The sequence below is a fragment of the Musa acuminata genome, chromosome BXJ1-7 (assembly GCF_036884655.1).
Source record: "Musa acuminata AAA Group cultivar baxijiao chromosome BXJ1-7, Cavendish_Baxijiao_AAA, whole genome shotgun sequence".
NCBI classification, from domain to species: domain Eukaryota; kingdom Viridiplantae; phylum Streptophyta; class Magnoliopsida; order Zingiberales; family Musaceae; genus Musa; species Musa acuminata.
In genome coordinates this window covers 6,199,392-6,224,487 of record NC_088333.1, presented here as the reverse complement: position 1 = coordinate 6,224,487, position 25,096 = coordinate 6,199,392, and the positions used below count along the sequence as shown (strand labels likewise).

At 40.6% G+C, this 25,096-nt stretch overlaps 4 protein-coding genes across 9 annotated transcripts; 1 reads left to right on the top strand and 3 right to left on the bottom strand.

Moving 5' to 3' along the window:
• Positions 1-319: 319 nt before the first annotated feature.
• LOC135678467 (tubulin alpha chain-like) lies at positions 320-3,068 on the top strand. 2 transcript variants are annotated; one of them, XM_065191325.1, is made up of 5 exons: positions 320-503; positions 1,435-1,669; positions 1,761-2,131; positions 2,213-2,671; positions 2,760-3,068. In XM_065191325.1, exons 1-5 carry the CDS (start codon positions 411-413, stop codon positions 3,051-3,053), a joined length of 1,452 nt encoding a protein of 483 aa, XP_065047397.1. In that variant the 5' UTR covers positions 320-410; the 3' UTR covers positions 3,054-3,068. The 2 variants fall into 2 exon arrangements, with proteins under 2 accessions (XP_065047397.1, XP_065047396.1); XM_065191324.1 differs by having other exon boundaries at positions 321-503; positions 2,213-3,068.
• A 1,213-nt stretch (positions 3,069-4,281) lies between these two features.
• LOC135678466 (uncharacterized) lies at positions 4,282-6,592 on the bottom strand. The gene is made up of 2 exons (XM_065191323.1): positions 5,703-6,592; positions 4,282-5,295 (listed from the first exon to the last, which is right to left on the bottom strand). The coding sequence occupies exons 1-2, from the start codon at positions 6,356-6,358 to the stop codon at positions 4,590-4,592; spliced, it is 1,362 nt and encodes a 453-aa protein (XP_065047395.1). The 5' UTR covers positions 6,359-6,592; the 3' UTR covers positions 4,282-4,589.
• A 1,169-nt stretch (positions 6,593-7,761) lies between these two features.
• On the bottom strand, positions 7,762-11,445 carry LOC135679881 (ergosterol biosynthetic protein 28-like). The gene is made up of 3 exons (XM_065193870.1): positions 11,208-11,445; positions 10,600-10,806; positions 7,762-8,688 (listed from the first exon to the last, which is right to left on the bottom strand). The coding sequence occupies exons 1-3, from the start codon at positions 11,320-11,322 to the stop codon at positions 8,618-8,620; spliced, it is 393 nt and encodes a 130-aa protein (XP_065049942.1). The 5' UTR covers positions 11,323-11,445; the 3' UTR covers positions 7,762-8,617.
• Positions 11,446-11,837: 392 nt separating this feature from the next.
• Positions 11,838-18,557, bottom strand: LOC135582532 (homeotic protein knotted-1-like). 5 transcript variants are annotated; one of them, XM_065191321.1, is made up of 6 exons: positions 18,428-18,537; positions 17,544-17,866; positions 17,348-17,461; positions 17,119-17,257; positions 12,390-12,643; positions 11,838-12,272 (listed from the first exon to the last, which is right to left on the bottom strand). In XM_065191321.1, exons 2-6 carry the CDS (start codon positions 17,619-17,621, stop codon positions 12,057-12,059), a joined length of 801 nt encoding a protein of 266 aa, XP_065047393.1. In that variant the 5' UTR covers positions 17,622-17,866; positions 18,428-18,537; the 3' UTR covers positions 11,838-12,056. The 5 variants fall into 5 exon arrangements, with proteins under 5 accessions (XP_065047393.1, XP_065047394.1, XP_065047390.1 ...); XM_065191322.1 differs by having other exon boundaries at positions 18,418-18,493; XM_065191318.1 differs by having other exon boundaries at positions 17,544-18,557.
• Between the last annotated feature and the right edge of the window lie 6,539 nt (positions 18,558-25,096).

Genomic DNA, 25,096 nt, shown 5'->3' with positions numbered 1-25,096 from the left:
TCACTACCCTGAAAAACCGTCGTGCGTTAGATCGAGATCGAACGGCCAAAGAGCGCTGATCAAATCTTAAAGCTACAGGTGAAGTGATTTACTCGGACGGCAGGAGCATTTCGAATTCGAGATTAGGCGGCAAAAACAGACGCTAGAAAGTGACGGTTGTTAGCCCGTCACAACCGCGAACCAAACTGCCTGTAGCTGGCAGCCATCGTCTTACCTAACCGCGGTTAGCTAACCCGGGTTTATTATTTGAGGGCGGGACCCTAACTTTGCTCTTCACCACCACCCACCGGTCCTCCGCCATATAAAACGCTCGAGAGAGGCGAGGGTTGGAGGCATCCGAAGGCGTCTTAGTACACGCCGAAGCCAAACTCTCTTTTCCTTTCTCTCATCTCTACATTTTTGCCGCGAAGATGAGAGAGTGCATCTCGATCCACATCGGGCAGGCCGGAATTCAGGTCGGCAACGCCTGCTGGGAGCTTTACTGCCTCGAGCATGGCATCCAGGTTCGATCTCGTACTCTGCTTAGTCTTCGATATGGTCCTTTTCCCTTTTGTCTTGATTTATTACTGTTGTAATAGTTTCTGATTGCTGAATTTGTGATTGACCCTTAGATCTCTGGATTCTGGGAGTTTAGTGTCTAGATCTTAAGGTTTTTTCTTCTTTTTGTGCATAAGCATGGGCTTGTTATGTTAATTTGTTTATCCCTTGATATTTTTTGGCATCCCGCTTGCATGATCTCTTTCGATGAGCGTGAGATTTGCGTTTTTGTACAGATGGATCCGGGTATCTTGTAATATGCATATCTATTGAGTTCTAGATTTCTTCTGGCATTTTGTAGTGATCGATCGTTCGATTTGTTTCCATAATTCTTGGTTGATTGCAAAATGTTAGCATGTTCATCTATGAGACATCATTTTAAGATGTTCATCTAATTTTCGCTCTTTATGACAAAGTTAAGCAATCTGTTTAGGATCCTTTGGATCTCAAAGGACTCGCAGTCGGTTCTGGTTCTATTTTCTTGGGTGATGGTTTGCATCATGAGGTTCCAGAAGGATTTAGAGTCAGATCTCTGTCTTTGGTGATGTAATAGTTCTAGATCTTATAAACAAGCTTATGTCCGTTAATTTTTACTGTCGTTTTGCTCGCTGGGCCTGTTTGTTCTGTTTCTTATATGTGCCAGATCTCGTGATTTTGGCCAGATCTGATTCCGTAGGGTGTGCGGTGCATGTAAATCTAGGTTGGCCGGATCTGATTTCTTAAGTTGTAATAGATTATTATTCTCGTGTTTGCTTCCGTTCTGGTCAAATCTATTTTGTTTTCCTACGAAGCCATGCTGAACAACTATCAAACAGTTTTTTTTTTATAGACGTTTGTTCATTTTTGCCCAAATCAATGTATCAATTGTTCTGAACTATATATCATGCTGTTGTGCAGCCTGATGGCCTAATGCCTAGTGACAAAACTATTGGCGGTGGTGATGATGCTTTCAACACCTTTTTCAGTGAGACTGGTGCCGGGAAGCATGTCCCTCGTGCAGTATTTGTTGATCTGGAACCCACAGTCATCGATGAAGTAAGAACTGGAACATACCGCCAGCTCTTCCACCCTGAACAGCTCATCAGCGGCAAGGAAGACGCCGCTAACAACTTCGCCCGTGGCCACTATACCAGTAATTACTTGTTCTTCCACCATGCTTGCAATATCGCCTGATGCAGTGATAATGCATGATGCTTACATTTTATACGCTCTCGTTCTTGCAGTCGGCAAAGAGATTGTCGATCTCTGCCTTGATCGCATCAGGAAGCTTGCGGACAACTGCACTGGCCTCCAAGGCTTCCTTGTTTTCAATGCTGTTGGTGGTGGCACAGGCTCCGGCCTCGGTTCTCTTCTCCTTGAGCGTCTCTCTGTGGACTATGGAAAGAAGTCAAAGCTGGGGTTCACGGTCTACCCATCACCTCAGGTCTCCACTTCTGTGGTCGAGCCCTACAACAGTGTTCTGTCCACCCATTCTCTTTTGGAGCACACTGATGTGGCTGTTCTCCTGGACAACGAGGCAATCTATGACATCTGCAGGCGATCTCTTGACATCGAACGTCCCACCTACACCAATCTTAACCGCCTTGTTTCTCAGGTTCGCACTCGCATCACTTTGAGCATCAGAAAAGAAGTAAAACATCATCAAGCTTCATGTAATATTGTTCTTCGTTTACAGGTGATTTCTTCCCTGACTGCCTCACTGAGGTTTGATGGTGCCCTGAATGTTGATGTCACTGAGTTCCAGACCAATCTGGTCCCATATCCAAGGATCCATTTCATGCTCTCATCATATGCTCCTGTTATCTCTGCCGAGAAGGCTTACCATGAGCAGCTCTCTGTGGCTGAAATCACCAACAGCGCCTTCGAGACATCTTCCATGATGGCAAAGTGCGATCCTCGCCATGGCAAATACATGGCTTGCTGCCTCATGTACCGTGGAGATGTGGTGCCGAAGGACGTTAACGCTGCTGTTGCTACCATCAAGACCAAGCGCACCATTCAGTTTGTTGACTGGTGCCCGACTGGATTCAAATGTGGCATCAACTACCAGCCGCCCACCGTGGTGCCTGGTGGTGATCTGGCCAAGGTGCAGAGAGCAGTGTGCATGATATCCAACTCCACCAGTGTTGCTGAAGTCTTTTCACGGATCGATCATAAATTTGATCTCATGTATGCCAAGAGGGCCTTCGTGCATTGGTATGTTGGTGAGGGCATGGAGGAAGGAGAATTCTCTGAGGCTCGTGAGGATCTTGCAGCACTCGAGAAGGATTACGAAGAGGTTGGCGCCGAGTCTGCCGCCGACGACGAGGATGGTGATGAAGGGGATGAATATTAGGATGCTGACAAGCTTCACCGTTTGTTTGTGTGGGAACCCCTTACCCTTGTGTTTGTGTTTCAAGCTTCCTATCGTTGCGTCGTCTTTGCCGCTGTCTGTATGTCATGTAGGTTTCTGGATGTTAAGAGACTGTTGGTGCGATGTTATTGTCGAGAATGTTGTTCGGATGCTTGTTTTATGATGGCTATCATTTTTAGCTTGTCGTTCCCTACATAATTTTCTTTGTTGAGTTGAGAGTTTTCTGTAGATTTAAAGATATCGTTCGTTGGATGTTCTGTAAATTACAAAGCTCCACTATAGACACAGCTACCTGTTCCGGATTAAACTAGAGTGCAATCGAGTTATTGTGAATTCAGATATCATTGGTTTAAATAAGCTGTTAGTTTATCGCCATGAATTTTCACTTTGGACAGAAGTCATGGACGCCATCTGGTGCAAAAGACATCACCGATCAGCGTGCCCCTTTGGATGTGCAGAAATATATGTCAACCAAGATATTTAAGGGTGATAGTCATGCACGGAGAGAGAGAGAGAGAGAGAGAGAGAGAGGGAGAGCTTATATGTAAAACGCTGATCATGCTGATAGTATCTGAAAGGGGTGGGTGGAGTAGGGGGTGAGAGGATTTATAATTATGATGAGACGACTTTGCTCCGGGATGCTTCGTCTTAATTGGGGCAATACATTGCGATGATGCTGCTCAAACAATTCAGCCACAATTAGTGTCAGTTCGAGCACAAGAAAGGTAAGGTAGCGGCAGCAAGAGCAACGCTTGCCTTCTCTTGAAGAGGGCTGGGCTTTCATGATAGGGCAATTTTTGGTGTTTATTGGGAGCACAAGGGACTCCAAGGAGACTGCATCGTCGACTAATTAAGTATCAGCTAACATGTATTATAATTGAATTTGAACAAGTTGAGTAGACATAAATGTTCTTAATAACAAACAAAAGAGTATTCTGATTCTAATTCTAATTCTATCTATATTTTTATTATGGAGTCACATTCTAGTCCCACTTAAACAGTAAGAAAGCCAGAAGTCTCCAACTTTGTACAGATGAGTCGTGTCTATGGACAACGTAGGACAGATGACAGCCATGACTGCGTTGCCAACGTCCCACGCCAAATTGCTCGCCAGATAACGCGTGACACAAGTGGACAAAGCTGATGCCTTCAATCCATTTCTGTGCCTCCAGCAAGAAAGAGTGAGGCCGAGCACAGCAACGTGGATCGACCCTCGCAAAAGCATCACCTTACTGTTCATCATAATCCATCACTGACAACACACAACCTCTGCAAACAAAGTGGCAGCCACTTCACTAGATCTCAAGCCATTCTGATGCTCGATTTAGAGGCATCGTGTTGCTGTCACTGAATCGAGTTCAACATACACAAACATTGCAAAAACAAACAAACAAACAAACAAAATCAAATAATCTCTACTCCAATCCATTCCTCCAACAAGCAAAAGCTACTTCAAAAAAAAAAGAAAAGAAGCAGCAAAAACTACGACCTACTTTGACCGATAACCCTCTCTCTTTGGCAGCAGACTAACGGATCAATATTAGATCAACCATACAATGACAAATTGAATGAATCAACAAAAATCCCTAAAGCAATCACGCACGCTACATTTGTACAATGGCAAAAATATCAAGCAGAAAAAGAGATCTCTGTGAGAAACTGTGGTGGTGGTAATCAATCTTGATCGGACGGCGGAGGATCACCGCAGCAAGGCAGGTGATGACAGCCCCCTGCGGAGCTTGTGCGAGAAGAGACGGCAGGCGTCCATGCTGAGATCGACGGCCGCGGCGAGCGCGACGAAGGCCGCCGCGTCCTCCGCGCACCCCACGTGCTGCACCCCGACCTCCACCGCAGGGCGGCCGCTCCGGCCCTCGCCGATCACCGTCGACGACATCACGAAGCCGCGGTAAGCCGGGGACGGCGACGGCGACAGCCCGCGCCCCAGCTTGCCGCCGCGCCCCGACGAGGAGGATGTCCGCGCGAGGGGGTTGCCGCCCGCGCCGGTGAGATCGATGGCGAACTTGCCGCCCTTGGAGGCGCTGATGGTGGACTCGGCGAGGCTGACGCCGGGGCCCACGGCGGTGTCCGGGAGGAGCTCGAAGCGGTAGCCGAGGCCGTCGCCGGCAGGGCCGCCGCGCTCGCGCCAGGCCTCGAGGCGGCCCCAGGGCTGCCAGGTACCATCGACGGGGCGAAGGATGAGCCATGCGCCGGGGTTGGAGCGGCTTACCCGGTCGGTGCCCGGGGAGGCGACGAAGGGGGTGACCATGGAGGCGAGGGCAACGGGCGAGCCTGAGAGGTCGTGGACCTTGACGGACCACCCCTTGCGTTCCTTACCGGGGCGCTCCCGCTCTGACCCGAAGGACGAACGCCACCTCCGCGGACTGCTCGGCTCCGACTGCGTCGACCTATAGGAGGGAACACAAAAAATAGGAACTTTCATGAGATCACGGCACCAACAACTTCCATTGGGTTCACAATTTTGCTCCGAATCGAAGAAAGCCATCGAATTTGACGGGCGATCGCAATGTGGAAAGCTAAATACACGGATTTTTGCAGGACAAAAGAGGCGTTTTTGTCTTCAAAAAGGTCACGAACTTTGGGCTTCAGATTAGTCCAAGAATAACATAATCTTGGCTCTGTCGCGAAGAATCCATGAAAACAAAGACCAAACAGCTGATTTCAGGATATTCTCATGTAAGGAATGGCAATGGCGTGGAAAAGTCAGGTTTTGATGTAGAAAACCCTAAAATTTGACGTGAACAAGAACAAAGTGGTGTCTTAGGAGAGGAGAGAAGAGGAGATGATGACGAACCTTGATCTCCAGTTCCAGTCGCCGAAGTTGTGGCGGCAGCTAAAGCTGCAGGTGAAGACGGGCTGCCTCCTGTTGCCCTGGACCTGGAACACCTGCGGGCTGCACTCCGGCTCGCCGTCGAACTCGAAGACGAACCTCGGTTCCGCCTCCGCCTTCACCGTCAGGTACATCTGCGCCTTGGCCGCCCCCTTCCCAAGGCCGATCCACCCGCTGTGGAACACCACCGCCCTGCCCTCCGCCGCCTCCCTGAGATCCAGCGGCAGGGAGACCTTCCCCAGGAGCCTCCCGGACCTCACCCCGCACGTGGTCCCCATGCGGCCCGAGTAGATCGCGACCTTCAGCTTCGCCGTCCCAGCGCCGGAGGCGGAGGCGGCGGAGAAGAGGGATCTCCCAGCGATGCGGTCGAGGTCGGCCTTGGAGAGGTGGAAGCCGGCGGCGAGGGAGGCTGCGGCGGCGGGCGGGTTGGCGTCGGCGTGGTCCGGGGGGAGGAGGGGAACGGGGACGGTGTGGCGGGAGGGGTGCTTGTCGAGGCGGACGGTGGCAAAGCAGGGGTGGGCGGAGGGGTGTACGCCGGCGCCGCCAGCGGGGCGGGCGGCGACGGGAGACTTGAGGGCTAGGTTGCCGACGAGGACTCGGACGAAGGGGCAAGGGTCCATCTAGAGATAGGATGTGGGTAATGGCCGCAGGCGCTCGCTTCTTAATATTTGTGAATGGATTCGGTACGCCAATATTAGCAGCACCACGAAGGCTTCTTCTCTCCTCTCATGGAGTGAGCGAGTCAAATGGGAGGCGGGGATGGCAAATTGGAATGGCGACTCGAAAAGGAGAGGAACCACGACAAGCACTAGCTCTCGAGATGATGACGAGAGGGAGGAAGAGATGGAGGTGGCCGATGCTAGCGTCGCATACATACATACACGCTGGGGAAGGGCGGGTCGTGAGCTGGAGCCGCATGGGATCCTGTCGTGCGCTTAGCCATCAGGTGACGCACGTTTCTTGTGTCGGACCGAGTATTACTCGAGAAGCTGTGTACACGTATTCGTTATCCGCCGTGTTAGGACAGGGGCCCAGTCCTTGGGTCCCACACTTTTTTTTTCTTTTTTTCTTTTTGGGGGGTTGGGGGTGTACACGTGCCCCGTGATTTGCCTGTTCATGGATATTCTAAAAAAATAAGCTTGTTTTTAGAATGCATCAATTTTGAATCCATCGATTCCTAAAACACATGAGCCTACACTTGTGGGACCCGCGCGTGGGGCCCGGCGCGTTTAGAGAGAAAATTTGGATGGGAGGGAGCCAAACTTACCCGATGCAAACTTGTTGTGTATATAAGCCTTACAGAGTTTAATAACGAAAAATAATTTAAACTCGAATCAAGAGGTCAATTTTTTTAAACGTTCATCACAACATTTGCATTGGGAAAAAAAATTAATACAAGAACAAAAAGAACTCATATCAGAATTCAAACACATATATATATCAATTGTAACTGAGGATATAATTAAGTTGTATAAGAAAAAAAATTCAATTAAACAAAATCCTTAGATGTTTTGAATTATTTATTCAAAAGAGATTGATGAAAATATTCCTTAATAGAATAAAAACTAAATAGTTAAAATAGGGTAGAATGTTAAATGTTTTTATGCGATCATCATATAATGTGTGCAAGTATTCGATAGTTATCCATGAATAATTAGATATATCTTCTTAGAAGATAAAAAAAAATGATTATTTCATATGGTATCACTATGTTCTAAGAAAATTTATTAATACTGTAATTAGAGAATGTAAAATAATTAGTGTTCAAGAAGAGGTAGAGATAGACATCTATGGCTTTAAAAATTATTTATAGAATTTAATATTTTTTAAGTTTAACTAAGTATATAATTATAGATATCATCAGGTCCTATACTCAATCCTAAATAATTGGGACATTATATATATATATATATATATATATATATATATATATATATATATATATATATATATATATATATATATATATATATATATATATATAAGTAAAAAAAATCAATATTTTTATGAAAAGAAGTTAATACAAATAGCAGACTGCATATAATTATAATTTAATGTTTGATCTTTAATAAGTTGGAATTAGGTTGGCGGTGAGAAGAGTGTGGAAGAAGAGACAATGGCACTGGAAACAGGTTGTCAGCAAGCATGACCGCAGTTTCATCGGGATGGAAAAAGATGCCGACCTGTGTGTTTCGCCGACCAATGCTGTCCACCGTCCAGTCTCCACCCTACCTTCTGATGTACTCCTGTCACCAGCTTTTACTTATGATTGAGTTGGGAGCCATGGCTTTAAGAGAAAGGCATGCTGAGGCAATTCCAGCTTTGCAGCTCCACTGGGGGACTCCACCTGTTTCCTTGTTGGGGTTGCCAAAGGCTACTGCATCTGCCATTGGAGCACACAGCAGCTCAAGTTTTGCGAATCCCAAGACGTAGAATCATTGATCTGCTTCGGTGAAGAAGATCAGCATCCTTTTTTTTGTTTTGGGGATCACATCAAACCTTGAATCTGTCATGACCAAACATAACACATTTCTGTTGTCACTATTGTCAGTGTATCAGAGAACAAACAAGCTCAGCATATTGGCTGTTCTCAATTACTGTTGCTGTAATGACAACTATAATGAACACCTAAGCCTTCAGGTTGGTTTCATGGTCATTTATATATATCTGTCGCTTTAAAACTGTGTCTGACCAAAGTGAATTAAGCTCATGATAGTATACTTCTTGAAAAGAAATAATTAAATCACGAGAGTCTGGAACATTAATCATGTCTCAAAAAAAGGGTTGAAATGATGGATTCTTATCAAAACACTGATCTACCAAGGTTCAGAAAGAGTTGCATAACCAGGGCATGAAGAACATCCTCTACGGGAGGGGAGTCACTCTAGCTTTGCAGAATCCTGAGGTTGATGTGCATTCCACTGCACCAGCATCCATATGATTGATGTGCCTGAGGAAAAGGCAAGAGAATCCTATAAACAAAAACAAAAATTATCGCAACAAAAATGGTTGGTCGTGCTTATTTCTTGAACAAAAGCAGACAACGAACCTTAAATATTAGGAAATAGCAACAGTAGCCAGCAGATTCCATTCAATACCATAGGATCTGTTTTTTCATTTGCTCACCTAATTTTCTGTGACTATATGAAGCAAAAGCTGATGCCCTCTTAAAGCAGGTTCATTTGACAGAATTTTGAATGTTCTATGTGCTAGGAATTATTAGGTTCAGTTGTCTGATCATTTTTTTGAACAGATAACAGGATACTGTGATCCATGGGAACAATGCCAACGATTAAACTAGGAAGCACTACAACACTTATCCAAAATATAATTATATATCTCTTTAATGCACACTTTACAAAGAAATTTTAACATGTATATCTTTTCCTCAAGGACTCTAAAATGCCTTCTTTTTTTTTTCCTTCTCCTGACAGGTCCTTCGCTCCAAAAGCATACCAATCGTTACGGTGTCCTCTTTTTTAGCCAATAAAGATGGCAATCAACAGAAGCTTACTAAGTATACCAGGTGAAGTGGCAAAACAATTGGCTTGATGCTAAAGGGGCCGAATCTTGTCTATAAATTAATGTCTAGCATATTAACTATTCATACCAACTACTGAAAAAAAATTCAGAAGTCAAGTATTGAAAATTATAAATCTCACAGGCTGTTTAGCTGATAAAAATCTTTATCTGTCAATTTGATGGAGCAACATGAATTTGGAAATAAAGCAGGAAAGAAAAACCGATCTGACTCCTCGTGTTTTTAGGTCAATCAGCAATTGATCGCTACTTGTGGATAACAATATCCAAACTTTTTCATGACGATAAATTCTTCAAATTAATCTAGCCATCGAATACTATATCATTTTAGATATTTGTGGCTATAATTTTGTAAAGTTCATCATAGAATGCTTCTGTACAGTACAATAAAATGATGATTTGCAATGAGCATATTGCATATGCTTATAGAAGGCCCTAGCAAGATATTGTCAAAGAGTGGCATCAGATTATATGATCTAATCCACAGTTCATTACTTTCACTTATGGAGATAAGTCTCTGATTTTCATATTAGTCAAACAACAAAAGTTCTCTGCTTCGAATAGAAGGTGATTCCTTCTATGTGGTGGAAAACTTCGTCATTAGATCTAAATTAGATGAAGCAAAGCTACCTTGGTTAGCTATGAATTCGTAAACATCTCAGCAGTCTCAAACATATTCTGCACAAATACAAGCCTCAAAGCATTAACACTAGTGGCTTATTCATTCAGGAATTTCCTAGGGAACCTAATAGGGTAACTATATATTACATTGAGATGTAAGAGCCACAGTAAGGTGAATTATAATGAAGCTTGAGCAATGATATCATACGGCATGACCGATCTACACTAAATTGCATCATTGAGAATTACAAAGGTTTCAGACATCTTCGATGTAAACCTTCTTTTGAACCTCAAGAAGAAAGAATTTTTTGTTAATGTATTAGAAAGGAAATAATGACCCACATGCATGATGCAAATTAAGTTAAAATTTAATGCCTAACAGAAAATTTTACTAAAAGAGCTTAGAAAGAACACCCAATCAGCGTCAGTAATACAGACTATAAGGCATCAAGCAGCAGCTTGTTCAATCCATATTTCTCGTGTGCATATTAAAAATGCACAGTTTGATTTTATTAGAAGAAATAAAAAAGGAATTACTACTCTTAGGTTGACCAGTGATACTGGTTTCAACTACACTCAACCGTAAAACAAGATGCATAATTGTTGTTGTTTGATATCTAAAAAATTATCATTATATTAAAAGGACAAAGTATATCACAGTGAATAATGGGGACATGCATGAGAGATACGAGCGAGATACCAGCAAATATTCCAACAGTTGTCAGATTTGATGCAGCCATTGTATGGTATATCAGATACTCAGTAAGAAAATGGCCAAATGCATATATGAAGGACAGCAAGGTTGCTGTGTAGATAGGCTTATTCTGAAGGTTGAATGCACAAAGAAAGCAGAGTGTGCAGGTCAGGAGAGTCCAGACTCCAAATGTTCGGCCATGAACATCAGTCACTACATTAAAAACACACACATCAGAATCAGAAACAATCATAATTATCATTAATCTACAAAAAATTCAGGATATACTGAATCATGAGGCAGAGATCTAGCACAAATTGAAGCATGAAACCATAACATCACAATATTTTTGAAGGAAAAAAGAACAGACTATGTACAAGAACAGAAGAAAGAAATAATAAAAGTTAAGATGGGAAAACTAGTGCTAGGACCATGATTAACAGTCTTTGACACTGACAGAGAACTCAGAAAATGTGTGAAGTGACGATCTTTTACCCTATTCGATCCTTGTACGACGAAAAAACTGACCGGCATCCTAACAGAGTGACCGAGCCAAACCACAACAGTTCTAATTGCGCTACACCGAAGAAGTGAAGACATGAGAAGAAGACTACTTTGTGTCTGGGAGAAGACGGCCATGCGCAAGGCCCAGATGTCGAAGAAGCCGAACCATACAGTTACGAGGCGAAGCAAGCCGACCAGCATCAGCCACCACCCGAGCGCCTTCATCTGTCTTGTGTTTCGTTGAGGTAATTCCGCAAGCAGGTTATGGGCGCGGTGCGCAAAGCCCACAAACCAGTTGTCTTCTGAGCCGAACTCGGTCCGCCCCGATACCAATATGCATGTACTTTTAGTGCGGTTGTTTGGAATCACTCGGCATGGGTTTTATGCTTTGGTCCGCTTCGGCTTGCTACGACGGTCTGTGATTTGGTCCGGTTCAGTTTCCCACATTCATACGTTCTGCGTTGCATTGAGTGACTCGATCGGTTTGGTTTGGTTCGATTGTGAACCGAACCGAACCCGGATAAGCCTATCGTATTTGATTGGTTAATTCAAATTTATTTAACGGCTAAAATTGCATGATTTGTATCACAATTACCCAATAAAGCCCCATAGATTGGTCTAATGTTGGCAGATCAATTTGGGGCCATGCAGATTGTGAGATCCCAAACCCCTATTGCAATTTGATCAGCAGAAATAAGAAACTTTAAGCAGCTTAAAATTACAGAGAAAAGTCCAAACCATATCAATTTGTTTACATTATATACCTACAATTCAATCCCACAATAGAACCCATGAATACATAGAAAGAAGACTAACCCAAAAAAGTTACACGTTGCGACAAGAATCCTGATGAATCTAGTATCACTACAATTGCTTCTTATACTTTGAATTCAGCACTTACCAAGGGAGACAAGACTTTCATGATCTGAACCTGAAAACTAGCTGTAGATGATCGTACATCACGGACCGAAACGGAACATGCCGTCGACCATGAATTGCCCATCCATGTAGAGAGCTGAAGCAGAAGAAGCATTGCGTGGATGGAAACCATCCATCACGACGAACTGCATGTCCTCGGATGGTTTCCAATGCCTCTTTCTTTGGTTTATAAACCAGTTGTTGATTTGCTTCTGATCAAGACCTGTAGATTCCGCCAACGCCATCTTCTCGGTTTCCTGCTTGTTGCCAGGTACAATTTTCCATCCAAAGTTATATAGAGGCTTTCTTGCTCTATACATATCAACTAATTTTAGCATAGAAAGGGTTGGTGAATGTAGGGAAATGGAACATACAGATGGATATGGCCATTTGTAGTGCAGCTCCCACCAGTTGAGCAGCTTCTGTCGGGCATCCTTTGGCAGCTTTTCTTTCTTCTTCTTCTTGGACAGCTCTTTCCTGAGGGTGCTTAAATACCCACCATACTTCTTCAAAAGGTGGTGCTTCAGCTCTTTGTCCTCTGCGTGTGGGTCAACCTCTGGAAGATCTGCTTCTCCTCCACCGGCATCCTGATCCTCTTCAGAGGAACCAACACCTTCACATATTTCATCTTCAATTTTCAAATGAAAAAGGAAACCAGATATAATGTATCATCATAGTAATATAACAACAAATCCATTCATGTAGGAAAAGTGACCAGTGGCAAAGTATAGTCTAGAATGATTTGCATACATGCGGTAAAGTAGCCCGGGTAATCAGAAAGATCAACTGGATCAAGTAGCTAGAACAAGGTAATTGCTAAGCATGAAAGAGTAGTATGTTCAAACTAGTAAATTTCTCTCGGAGAGGCTTTTGTGTACTGACGAAGACAAGCAGAATGCATGACTTGAGATGATATCGGTTCACAGAATTGACCATAAAACTTCCAAACAAGTCAGTATTGCAATGATTTTATATGACAATAAAAAGAAGGATTCGGTGTGAAGATCCGGTGCATAGGCTGACAAATAGAAACCACAAGGTGCCACATCCCATGCTCTCAAGTTTAGTTACCAGTGACTGCTAATTGTAGTCAAGAACTTAACTAGTGATGTGGAATGCAAAAGTATCTCATGCTGGAAAACTATATGTATCAAGAAGAAAATAATGTTCCTCTTACTGGTTCACTAGGTTATAGTCATAATGGATCTAGGTAAATGAAAACAACTAGTCCTTATTTAGTCACCTAGACTAGGGTGCCTAAGAAATGGTCACAAGAACATGGTGTTCTTTCATAAAGTAAAATGCGGTGGAGAAACTGGATCTCAAGTATTTATTCTGGGGATATAAAGCAAAGAATTGCTTCAGCATTTTGTGACCACTTCTGTGATATTAGATTAAAAACCTCTATGTCCAATGGTACAATGGAGTTTAATCGAGCTGCATTTGGAGTCGGCCAAGTGAGATCTCAAGGAAGTTCCGACTCTTTCTGTTATTGTAATATCAACTGCTGCAGAATAAATTACATATACTGCACTTTTTCCAAATGCAAGAAGGATGAGTTGGGTCAATGAATTTAAGCCAACCAGTAAGATTAACAGCTCGTTAAAAATCACATACAAGATTAAGGCTGAGAATATCAAGGTGCACCTGAATGATTTGACTGATTAAACACAAGCTACTTTTGTTCATTGTTACTCAATAATGAACGGCTTCATGATGTTATAGGAGGTTATCCACCTATGCTACCTACAGATAAAAAATGGGACCATGACCGAAATCAATCTCAATAGGATTGAAAGCCACCATCAACTCGTTACCAGAAAGAAGCATGCCCAATATATAAGACTCCCATCAATGTCGAGGTTTAGGGAAGGTTACTGTATGCAACCTTAATTACCATGGCACCAAGACTCCTCATCTGAGATTTAGCTGAACAACAAAGATTTAAAGTCATCTCATGGAATCGATCAAGAGCTTATTGTGTTACCTAGTTGTAGTCCAATAGTGCATTTTCACTTAGATGGCCAAGAAAGTGGTTCATCTCATCATATCAATCCCTAAATCCCATATGGATACATACATGAATATCTATTATAGTTTATATTGATGTTTGAGTAACCTTGGTAAGATTGAAGATTTTACTAGACAAATCCCTTGACATTTCAGTTCAGGATCTTAATTAGGTGCCCATGTATGGCAAAGATTAGGAGATTAATTTTTTTATCGAGACAAACTTTCAGAATTTTCTGATGGACTTTGTGAGGTGATGAAATGAACTATTCACCATATTTATAAAGTCTCTTAATCTGTCTTAAATCTTTACATTTTCCGCCCTATTTTCCCTTCTTTGCTTATTTTTTTCCTACTAAAACTGTCTCTTGAAGGTGCTATATTCCTTCAATACAAGAAAACATTTAATAGGAGGTGCAGATTTTATCATGCAAAGAACATAACCTTGTAGAGTCTTGTTGCAGTTAATTTTCTCTCTTAAGTTCAATCACTACGAGATTTGATCCATTAATGTGCTCTCCATATTTAAATTCCAAATCCATTCCATTACTTTCCATACATTTTCAAACCCATTCCCTCAAAGAAGTCTTTAATTTTTTCTTCCTCTACATATTTCATATATCCAAATCTTCTTTTAGTATCAAATTTAACTGAGCTCAATAATTTTACATTATAATTTAAGTGGCATTTGAAGGTAGGTCAGTAAATATCACATTATTCTTCTGACCATGATCGAACCATCTACACGAATGATGTAAAAAGTAAAAACTAATATCCATTAAATGTGCCATTCAAAGTGTACCTAGAATTAGATAATAATAATTTTCCTCATCAATCTAGTAACTTTAAGTGCCTATTTTGATTGTTTTGTTTCCAAAAGACCATATTATGGTATTTGATGTCTTTTAGATCTTTAACCGGCAACAAAAAGGCTGTTCGGTAGATGATCAACGGAGGTACCGAAAGCATTTTTCTACTAGAAACTAAACTGTAAACAACCATAACAAATTAGTAACTCACAGTTCAAGTGTGCTTCTGAAGCCAGACAGAATTATCATTTTGATTCCTATATAGAGTTATTCTGGAATCAAACATGGCTGTACTAATAAATATTATGAATAACTAACTCAAGTGTGCCTTAGGTACTTATGTTTATCAGAGTTATTAAATGTATGCCTATGAAAATATTATTTTGGAATTAAACATGGCTCTATAAACAAGTTATTATGAATGACTATAAGAACTTTGTAAATTGCTTTTAATACTTATTCACACCTACAAGTCTTTTTTGGTAAATATCCTAAAGATCTAATTAGAGAATAACTTTCTTTGAAGAAACAAGTTTCTTAAACTTACATTGTCAATCGCCAATTTTGTGACAAGACCAAATGCTCTTAATTTAGAGTGTCACTCAATACCTTTGATTTCATCAAAAAAAAATTTCTCAGAAGTCATCACACTAATTATGATTCAAAAAAATATGATACCATTGTCTATGTGTTTATTCAACATATGGGTATTTGAGCTAATCGAAGCAATGCCTTACGACCACCACAGAAGTGTATTCTAATACGTTATACAGTTGCCATTTTGCAGGGGATGACCTGAAGGACTAAACAAAGCATGACTGTTATAAGGTCTTAGAGATACCAGTTTGGTGATGTTGAACTAATTATTTGTATGACTATTATTAAGTTCCATGGCTGGATGCAAATAAAATATAGAATATCTCCACAGCAAATGGAACTTATATCTCTTTTTGTGACTGCTTTTATAGAGCATATTACTAGTGATGTAAAGACAGGTAAAGAACGATTAAGAATGTCTAAGTTGCATGCCTTTCCTCTATTTCTGTGTGGTGTGTGAGCTGCCCTTATTGCCCTACCATTTTCTATTTGATTTATTGGTGTTATATCTTTGCGTGGGTCATGATCTTATTCTCTTGCTAAGGGCTTATAACCATCACAAATTTATCATCAGAACTTGTGCTTATGCTTCTTCATCATTTTCTAACCAAATGTATATAAGAAATTAAAAAAAGAATGTATGAATATACAACTATTTAGAGAGAGATTGTTTTTATTGATTTAAATCAGATTTTCTTATGTCGTAGATGAGCAATCTTACCGTTAAATCAAGATTTACCCTCTAAATATATGTAAATGCTAAATAAGAACATATGCACAATGCAAAATATTAGTCATTGTTCAGTATAACCATTGGACAATGTCCAACTCAAGAACAGTATCACTGTATACCAGATAACATAATCATCTTCTGTGTTGGGGAAACACTACGACATGGCTCTTTAGCTATTGCTGAAAGAACCAATAAAGTGGAAGTAGGTGGTATCATTGCTTGATGGACGGACAAGAATAGCATCCTATGTAGTATCTTATGCATGGTTGCAAAGGAGAAAGCATCAAGACGAGATAACAGTATGAGCTGCTAAGAAACAAAGATAGTGTGTCTTCTCGAGGTAGGGAGTTCTCATTAACCCTAAAGGAGTGCCACACGTCAGCACTCGAAATGCTAGCTTATGACGCGCCAACGTGTGGTTTCCTCATTCATTTACATATATACGGGTTGCTTGTTCCAAAGAGAAAGGCTGTCTTCCTCCTTTGTTCGCCTATAAACAATCTCAGCTAATAAACAATGGTGAGCAAAAGAAAGAAAGAGATGAGATGAGAGGTCGAGAGGTTGGCCTTACTATGGCCTCGTGATCGTCCCGTAGGACGACTCCTCCTTTCCCACCTATCTCACACCTTATTATATTCCTTGGGAGCCAACTGCTAACCCTTTGGTATGTATATGTATGCTATATACGAGATATCTGATCAGTCAAGGCCTGATTCTGTCTTAGTTGCCGTGAAAGGTGGAAGAAGGTCTACTAGTAGATATATGTACGTACCACATCCTTTCTGCTGTCCCACTGCCAGTTCTGTTCACCCCTCTCTACTCTCAGAGGCAAAGATTTTTTAGCAGCAGATGGAGACCAAATAGATCTAATCGCGTGGACTAAAGGCTACACTCGATAAGTCAATGGTATAAGCTACTTAACAGTAGTATATGATTTTTCGAAGTATGTGTTACCAGAGGGAAAGAGGCCGCGAGTGGAACTGTCGGTGAGCGCATTAAACTGTGACTCCATCTTCTTGAGGAAGTTTGTGGCCTCTTGCAGTGGCTTCGTTAGCTCTTCCCGGTACTTGACGAGCATATCACAGTATGATTCCTGTTTTTAGTGCATATATACACGCACAGGTCACCATCCATTAGCTTTAACTGGAGAAGAGATCTAAAGAGAGAGATGGAGCGCTAATACCATGAACTGGTCGAGCTCCGGGTCAGGAGAAGCGTCGTTATGGCAGCTCGGCCCTGGCGAGACGTCGTGGAAGATGGCGGAGAGCCTCGTCACCACCTCCGGTGGTGCTCCCACCTAGAAAGAAGCATAGGTTAATTAGTAAGAGAGGAGAACAAGGTTATGCTGCGCATCATATGAGGGAAATGAATTGGGAGACCTTTTGGCAGTCCATAAAGGCTCCGACAAGGGTAGAGTACTGAGGATGCGACATGATCTTTGCCTTGATCTCCTCCATATCACTCTGAGAGATCTCTCCTTGCTCTTGCGTTTGTATAGCTCTCTTTTGAGCTCGAGATGAGCCAGCTTCAGTTTTAAGTGGTGGTGTTTGGAGGTAAGGCTGGGAGGTGGTGGTGTAGTAGTAGCCCTGCTCGTACACGGCGGCCCTCGTCGGCGGAGGAGCTGAAGAAGTGCAGGCGGTGGTAGCTGATGACGGGAGGTATAGGAGAGCACCCCCGGAGGTGCCACGACCACCACTGTCACCTGGGTGAGAGAATTCATCCATGCCTCACTAGTAGACCTATCAAAAGTAGAATAACAACAAAAAGGGAAAAAAAAAAGGAAAGCTGGCAATCAAATAAAAGGAAGATTTCTTGAACTTAATTTTCTAAGAATACAGGTCTCTTGAGAATAGATCAGAGAGGCGAGGGAAGGGGAGGAAAGAAAGCCCTAAGCAGGAAACTTGTAGCGAGAAGGGAAAGCCATCATGGCGGCTTTCGTGTCCGTTGTCAAATCAAGCAGACAGGATCTGATGGAATCCATCACCTAATGTAGTGTAAGATCAAGCAATTACAACATCTTAATACGATGCATTAGTACCACGACTTCAAGGGATTAAGACGAGCTCGAAAAGCAACGGACAGGCACAAAGACAAGGGATCTAAACAGGCCGAGCACTACTCCAAAGAACAACAGAGGGAGGAAAGTGAAATGAGATCCGAACAACCAACACCTAGGAGCCAAAAAAAAAGAGAGTTGGATTGGAGACGTAAATGAATTGCAACACCACATGTGGGTATGCGTTTAGAGTGTACTACGCCTCACGTGCCAATCACTTCGTCCCCGTCTTCTTCTTCTTCTTCTTCTTCTTCTTCGATGTGGTCTGGTGAGAGAAAGGGTAGGACGGGAGAGAGCCTCACCATGCGTCGGTGTCGGAGCGGACTTTCTGCTACTTTATATGCTTCCTTGGAAATGATAGTTTCGTCGACAAGTCTCGGTGGCACGATGAACTCTAGCAGCTAAATTGCGTGTGTAATTGCGTTAAATTAGTCTTCATTTGTTTATTTTTATGGGTGTGGGAAAGGGAAAGATTCTTGGGAAAGAAAGAGCTCCACTTGGCTTTGAGCAATTGGTCATGGCGACACAAGAGGGGGTTTTACAGATGATGGAACTATGGAAAGCGACGTGTGTGGTTGGAAGGAATAAAAGAGAAGAAAATTGCTGGATGTACTGAATCAAATCCAAAATACGATCAAAACACCATCGAAACAAGATGGACACTGGATTTGTTGTCGGCATTGATCTAATTAATTACCAAACTCCATCCAACATATATAAATGATCCAGATTTTTGATAGAATACTGGCAAATTAATATAGTCAACTGGCACTTTCAACGTCATCAAAATTCTTACCATTGATCTAAATGACCTTCTTAGTATTATACTATCAATCATCAGAAAAGAACATAATGACCTGTTACATTCATATTAACTTTTATTATATCAAGTCTGCCGCAAACTATGATTGTGAATTCAATTATTATGATATATATATATATAGCTAAATTATTATACATCTAACGTATTTGCAGCAGCATATTAAGGCTCAATTCTTCAGATACAAATCGTTCGTGTGCTTTGCAATCTGATGAAAGGGCAGTCATCTCCAAACCTGCAGACTTGGACCCAATTTTGATGTACTTCGTATGCAATAGGATGACCGATGCAAAAATCTTTAATCGATATAGCATCTAAAGATAACTAATATGAGTAGCTAAACTCCTACAAGACATCTAGAGATAAAAGGTTATTCTGGTGACTTCACTAATATTTTTACCATGACAACAAGGCCTACTCTCATGCCCTGTCCATCGTTGTACATGAGATATATTTTGATATCAGAATCCAACAATATTAAAGCCTGTGTGTTGGATCACTAAGGAATAAGTTTGAAGTGGTCATCTCACCCTGTAACTTTGCATGTAATGTTTAATGTTAACCTCTCCTTATTTTCTAACTGGTAACAATCAACAAGTAGGGATATATTAGGGTATGATGGTTATCATTGTTGGGAAGAGAGAGGAGAACTCGAAGATAATCCTAATTCATCGGAAAAAAAATTAAATTTAACTAAGACTCCCAAATTATGTATCAATCATAACGATCATAGACTGTTCATCAACTAAGCTTTGCATAGTTCTTGTGCACATCCTATCAATTCCCTCGTGTATGGTTGCATCCCGTTCTACATCACATTCTGTGGCAATGCCAACTTAAGTCTTGAATCCTTCTAAAAATAAAGCAGCCCAAGTTGAGTAGAACACAGATGACAACTCCCTTTTGCTGATATTATGATTTCAACAATCATTAACAAGAAATTTTCCTCATTGTGAAATAGCTTCTGTTCTAATTGTAGGTTCAATTCTTCCTTGTGATCCAGTAATTTTGAACATTGCTAATGATGGGACCAGACTCTCTCTCTCTCTCTCTCTCTAATCCTGATGCATGATACTATTTTTTATTCTTCTTAACCTGCATATCAATATTCAATTCATGTAATAACCAGAAAGATGTCCATCGTGGCCCTCTTTCAGGTTTATTGCATTTGTATATGGCATTCTTTTCGAAGCACTCATGATTAGGGCTTACACATTAAGCAAGTTTTGATCCATTAAAAAAGGTCACTCCATAATGTGAAGCAACGAATCATGGACATGTAGATAACATAAACAAAAGAAAAAGTGTCGATCGTTCGAGTGGCCGTAATGCTTTTAGTATTGACCTTATTCAATGTTGCAAATAATATGCCATATAGTAAGAGGGCTGACACCACAAGCTCTGGCAAGCCCCCATTTATTTATTCTCTCTGGCTTCTAGCTATGCTTTGCTTTTACGTAGTTGGAAGGAGCTATGAGTGCGAAGTTAAAATCGAATCTAGAAAGGCGAAATTAAGGAGACAAAAGTCTTTTCCTCAATCATCTTCCACTCATGCACTCGCTTAGCAACTCAGACATGCGATTAAGAGTCATGTCAGCTACTAAATAAAAGCTAAATTTCCAGCATATCGGCTGGCTAATTCAATTAACAAACTGTAGTGATGATGATGTTTTGTTCATTGGATTTACTATATTCTTTTGTATATATATTCATCACCTACAAGACTAAACGATAGAGCTACGCAACCCAAAGAAGCCCTGCGAAGATCCTGTGGCAACTGCGTCTCCGTGGCGCCAACACAGAAAGAAGAGATCCGGCCAATCCGTTGACGTCGGGCAGTAAAAGACGAAGCCCAACAACTGTGGTGGAGTGCTTTACGATGAGCGGGCGGTCCTCCGCACCGCGCGATTCCCGCGCGGTCTGTCTCCCTCTCCCCGTCGTTGCCAAAGAAACACTGAACGCTGCTGCTGCTGAAGCACTCGGTAGACGACAACAGCAGTGAGAGGAGGAGGTACTTTAAAAGAAAGAAACGTCATGTGGCGACCAGTGGCAGGAGCTCCATCACTTCAGATGTCCCCCGTCTTTCCGAACGCCTGACTTGCTACTGTTGATCGGTGTTCCTACCGTCGTGGAAGTTGTGGCAGCACTCACCTTAGTTTAAGTAGAGTAATGAATCATAAGCACAAGCATGATTGGTTTTAATGGAGTTTTGTAATGGATAAGGGGGTTTGATCCCAGTAAAATGCTCATTTGTCAGTCCTGAATAAAGCACCCATATGTCGGGCGGCGATCACACATCAGGAATCCATCCTACAGTAAACCATCTTCTGCACGTGTATGCATGTGACAGGAGAATAATTATATGAAATTAAAAAAAATAGATTTTTTTATTTTATTTTTCTACATAAAAGGAATAAAAAAACATAGAATCGCTCGGTGGTGAGTAAATAGTTATATGTGACAATCATACATAAAAGAAAAAAAAAATTGGATCGATAGATATATCATGATAATAGAATCCGAACATTGTCTAACTAAAGTGTCGAAAGGATTATATCGAAAGCCTCTCCCAACATTTTACGGGTCTTGGGTTTGACATCGCATGAGTGTTGGAAGCACTTTGAATTCTATATTTTAGGGTTTACGTAGATAATGCAATCCTAATGCATTGGTAGTAGTTAGAAAGTTTGAATAATGCTGTCACACCTATCTAGCTCGTCAAACTCATAACAAATAGGAAGATTGACAGCAAAATTATATCATATAACGAAAATAATTTTCATCGATCCTCCAATCTTAAGTTCCACGTGATGATGAGTTAGCCGGCACATGTGGAAGAGTACTCGTACATCATTTTAATAGCACATATCATTCTTATCAGCTTCAGCTTTTACATATGAAATGAGTAACCACAGTTACAGGAGGAGTTTATGGAACCACTAAATTTGTGGCAATCTGTGCAGCGTTAAACTATACCAAAAGAAAATAAAGAGTGTCACGATAATGGCTACATTCTCTTCTCCCTTTGGAACCATACGCCAGTCTGCAATCCGCAGTGGCATGTGGGCTTGCAGATCCAAAAGGATTCCATGAGTCACTCACACCCAACAACGAGAAGATAACATTGTTTATTATTGTTGTTATGTTGCAAATGAGGGTTGAAGGCTCGTCGGAGCTCAAACTCATATCGTTGTTGGCCGGTGGTGGGACGGTCTCCGTCAGTTGTGCTCAAACTCTTATGTGATCGTATGATTCCCCGTACAAGATCAGGCGTGGGGGGCATCAATCACCGTACGAATATTGAGTTTAGTTTACTCGTCCGGGCTTTTCTATGATATATTCCGGAGAGCAAATTAAGGCACCATCGTCACTGTATCTTTCTCTTCCTCAACCTCAATCATATCATATCATATTGTTGTCGCACTCATTCGACCACCGCCCCTCGTCGTCACCATACTGCCGACGAGGTGTTGTTCTTTCGGAAGAGAGGAGGAAAAGGTGGGGAGGATTCAACCATAGATATTAGTGGGCCAAGGGATAGAACACACCAAGTAGTAAGCCTAAGGCATATGAGACGAAGGTATAGTAGAAATGCATAGAAAAATTACAAGAACATTAAGAGTTATGTTCGACATGTTATATATTTAACATCTCCCAAACAGGTACTTAGTACATAAACACATGTATGCATGCATACATGCGATCTTATTCGACAAGAGGGGGTTTCATGAAGGCTCATGGATTGCTCATAATGCCTTTGTGGCAGTGTGCTAAGCATTCTTCGTTGGATGTATAGCATTCGTCGTTCGCAACACAACAGATGCATTTCCTCGAGTCCGTCAGTTTACAGTCTCGCCAAATGCATGGGAAGTCCGAGGCTATCAGAATAAGAAACAAATGAATGAATTAGATACAGATTAATGCACCAAATTAATTCTACAATGAACACCTAACAAATTATATTATTCATTCCATATATTTACTATCGATAGTTATCTTATATTATTTATATCATAGCTAATTGTATTATTTATGTCTACCTACAAACGTGAGACTTATTAATGTTAGTCAAAAGAGGTTAGATTATTAATGTTAGTGATACGAAGAAAAGTAGATAAAGACTTAAAATTTTTTAATAAACATTATAAATAAAAAAATTAAATATTCTAAGCTTAACATATAATCTTTTATAAATCTTGATGGTGGCAAATGATGTATGTAGCACACACCTCAAATAGTTGAAACTTACGGTTTTACTATTATTATTATTGATAAGTATACTCTCGAGACTCATATTTATTTACTCATCTAATTTTTTTTATTAAACCTTTTCCTTTTATATTTTTACCTGATTTGAAATTGATGTCCCATTTTCATATGTTATCGATATTTGGTGAATAATGTGATAGAAATAAAATCTTTATGTTTTTGGCATTGTCATGACGATTATGACCAAGTGATATGTTGACATTTAATTTGAGTTTGGAAAATAAAATTAAAATCTATTGCAGGTAATTTTTCCCCCACTGTTCTCTAATTTCTTTTAACATGTCATTCTCTAATGTGAATTCTTGATGTGTTCTAATCGAAGGTAAAAAATTAAATAAAACTAATTACTCTCATTTTGAACGAAGCGACTCAGAAGTAATACCCAAAAAAAAAAACCAAACTTACTCTATCCATCGTTACTATGAATGAATAAAATGTGAGACATCTAATGTATCTCTTATAGCGTTTAGAGTCAATGATATGTTCGAACCATAAAACGAAAAAAAATATTCTCAAAAGATCTCTTGTATCACGAATATTATGAATTTATATATTAAGTTGGATAGAGGTGTCAATTATACCCATGAGTATAAGGTCTCTATCGGGTCATTGTTTTCCTAAGAACTCAGAGAGCGAAATTGCAAGATAAAGAACAGTAAGTGTCCTTTTCGACTTATTCAATATGCTTAACATCTCCCAAACAGGTACTTAGCACGTAAATAGATGTACGCATGCATGCATCAGATCTTATACAATAAGAGATGCTTTAGATCTTATTCAATAAGAGGTGCTTCGTTAAGGGTCATGGATTGCCCATAGTACTTTTGTGGCAGTTCTCTAAGCATTCTTCATTGGATGTGTAGCATTCGTCGGTTGCAATACAACAGATGCATTTCCTCGAGTCCGTCGGTTTACAGTCTCGCCAAATGCATGGGAAGTCCGAAGCTATCACAATAAGAAACAAACAAACGAATTAGATACAGACGAAGGCATCAAAACTAATTCTACAATAAATATCTAACTTTTTATATTATTTATATCATAACTATTTGTATTATTTGCACCTAATTATCAATCCGTAGATGTGCTTAGGAGACCTATGGATGTAGTGATTAGAAGAGACCAACCAAATGGTTGATTTAGTGGTACGATGAGAGGTCGAAGAAGATGTAAAAAGATTTTAATAAAATTTATAAATAAATATTTTAAATATTTTAAAAAAAATTATCTAAATATATATATTTTTATAAATCTTAATGACGGTAGAAAAAATCTATGTAGCAGATATGAAATAATTAGGGTTTATGATTTTACTATTTTTGTTGTTGATAAATATACCTTTTGAGAGCCATGATTATTTACTCATTTAATTTTTTATTAGATATTTTCCTTTTATATTTTTATTCGATTTAAGATTCATGTTGTGTTTTGATAGGATATCAGTATTTGGTAAATAATGTGATAGAAATAAAATCTTTATATTTTTAGCATTATTATGACAATTAAAACCACTTGACACGTGCACATTTAATTTGAGTTTGGAAATTAAAATTAAAATTACTTCCATGTTTTCCCCGTTGTTCTCTAATTTCTTTTAACATGTCATTAACTAAATTCTCTAATGTGAATTATTAATGTGTTCGAATTGAATGTATAAATGATTAAATAAAACTAATTACCTTCATTTTGAATTAGAAAGCTCCCAAGGAGTAATACAAAAAAAATGCATGGAGGGTCATTCTGGATATTTTAGACAATAAAATTCTTCGAGTCCTCTTGAGCTTTAT

Coding starts and splice junctions, on each gene's coding strand:
- LOC135678466 (XM_065191323.1), bottom strand. CDS start 6,358: ATGGACCCTTGCCCCTTCGTCCGAGTCCTCGTCGGCAACCTAGCCCTC. Junction 5,296..5,702: donor GACTGGAACTGGAGATCAAG/GTTCGTCATCAT, acceptor TCCCTCCTATAG/GTCGACGCAGTCGGAGCCGA.
- LOC135679881 (XM_065193870.1), bottom strand. CDS start 11,322: ATGAAGGCGCTCGGGTGGTGGCTGATGCTGGTCGGCTTGCTTCGCCTC. Junction 10,807..11,207: donor CGTCTTCTCCCAGACACAAA/GTAGTCTTCTTC, acceptor TTTTTAATGTAG/TGACTGATGTTCATGGCCGA. Junction 8,689..10,599: donor AACTGTTGGAATATTTGCTG/GTATCTCGCTCG, acceptor CCTTTTCCTCAG/GCACATCAATCATATGGATG.
- LOC135678467 (XM_065191325.1), top strand. CDS start 411: ATGAGAGAGTGCATCTCGATCCACATCGGGCAGGCCGGAATTCAGGTC. Junction 1,670..1,760: donor CGCCCGTGGCCACTATACCA/GTAATTACTTGT, acceptor TCGTTCTTGCAG/TCGGCAAAGAGATTGTCGAT. Junction 2,132..2,212: donor TTAACCGCCTTGTTTCTCAG/GTTCGCACTCGC, acceptor CTTCGTTTACAG/GTGATTTCTTCCCTGACTGC.
- LOC135582532 (XM_065191318.1), bottom strand. CDS start 17,888: ATGGATGAATTCTCTCACCCAGGTGACAGTGGTGGTCGTGGCACCTCC. Junction 17,462..17,543: donor CCTTTATGGACTGCCAAAAG/GTCTCCCAATTC, acceptor GCTTCTTTCTAG/GTGGGAGCACCACCGGAGGT. Junction 12,273..12,389: donor ACAAATGGCCATATCCATCT/GTATGTTCCATT, acceptor GGCAACAAGCAG/GAAACCGAGAAGATGGCGTT.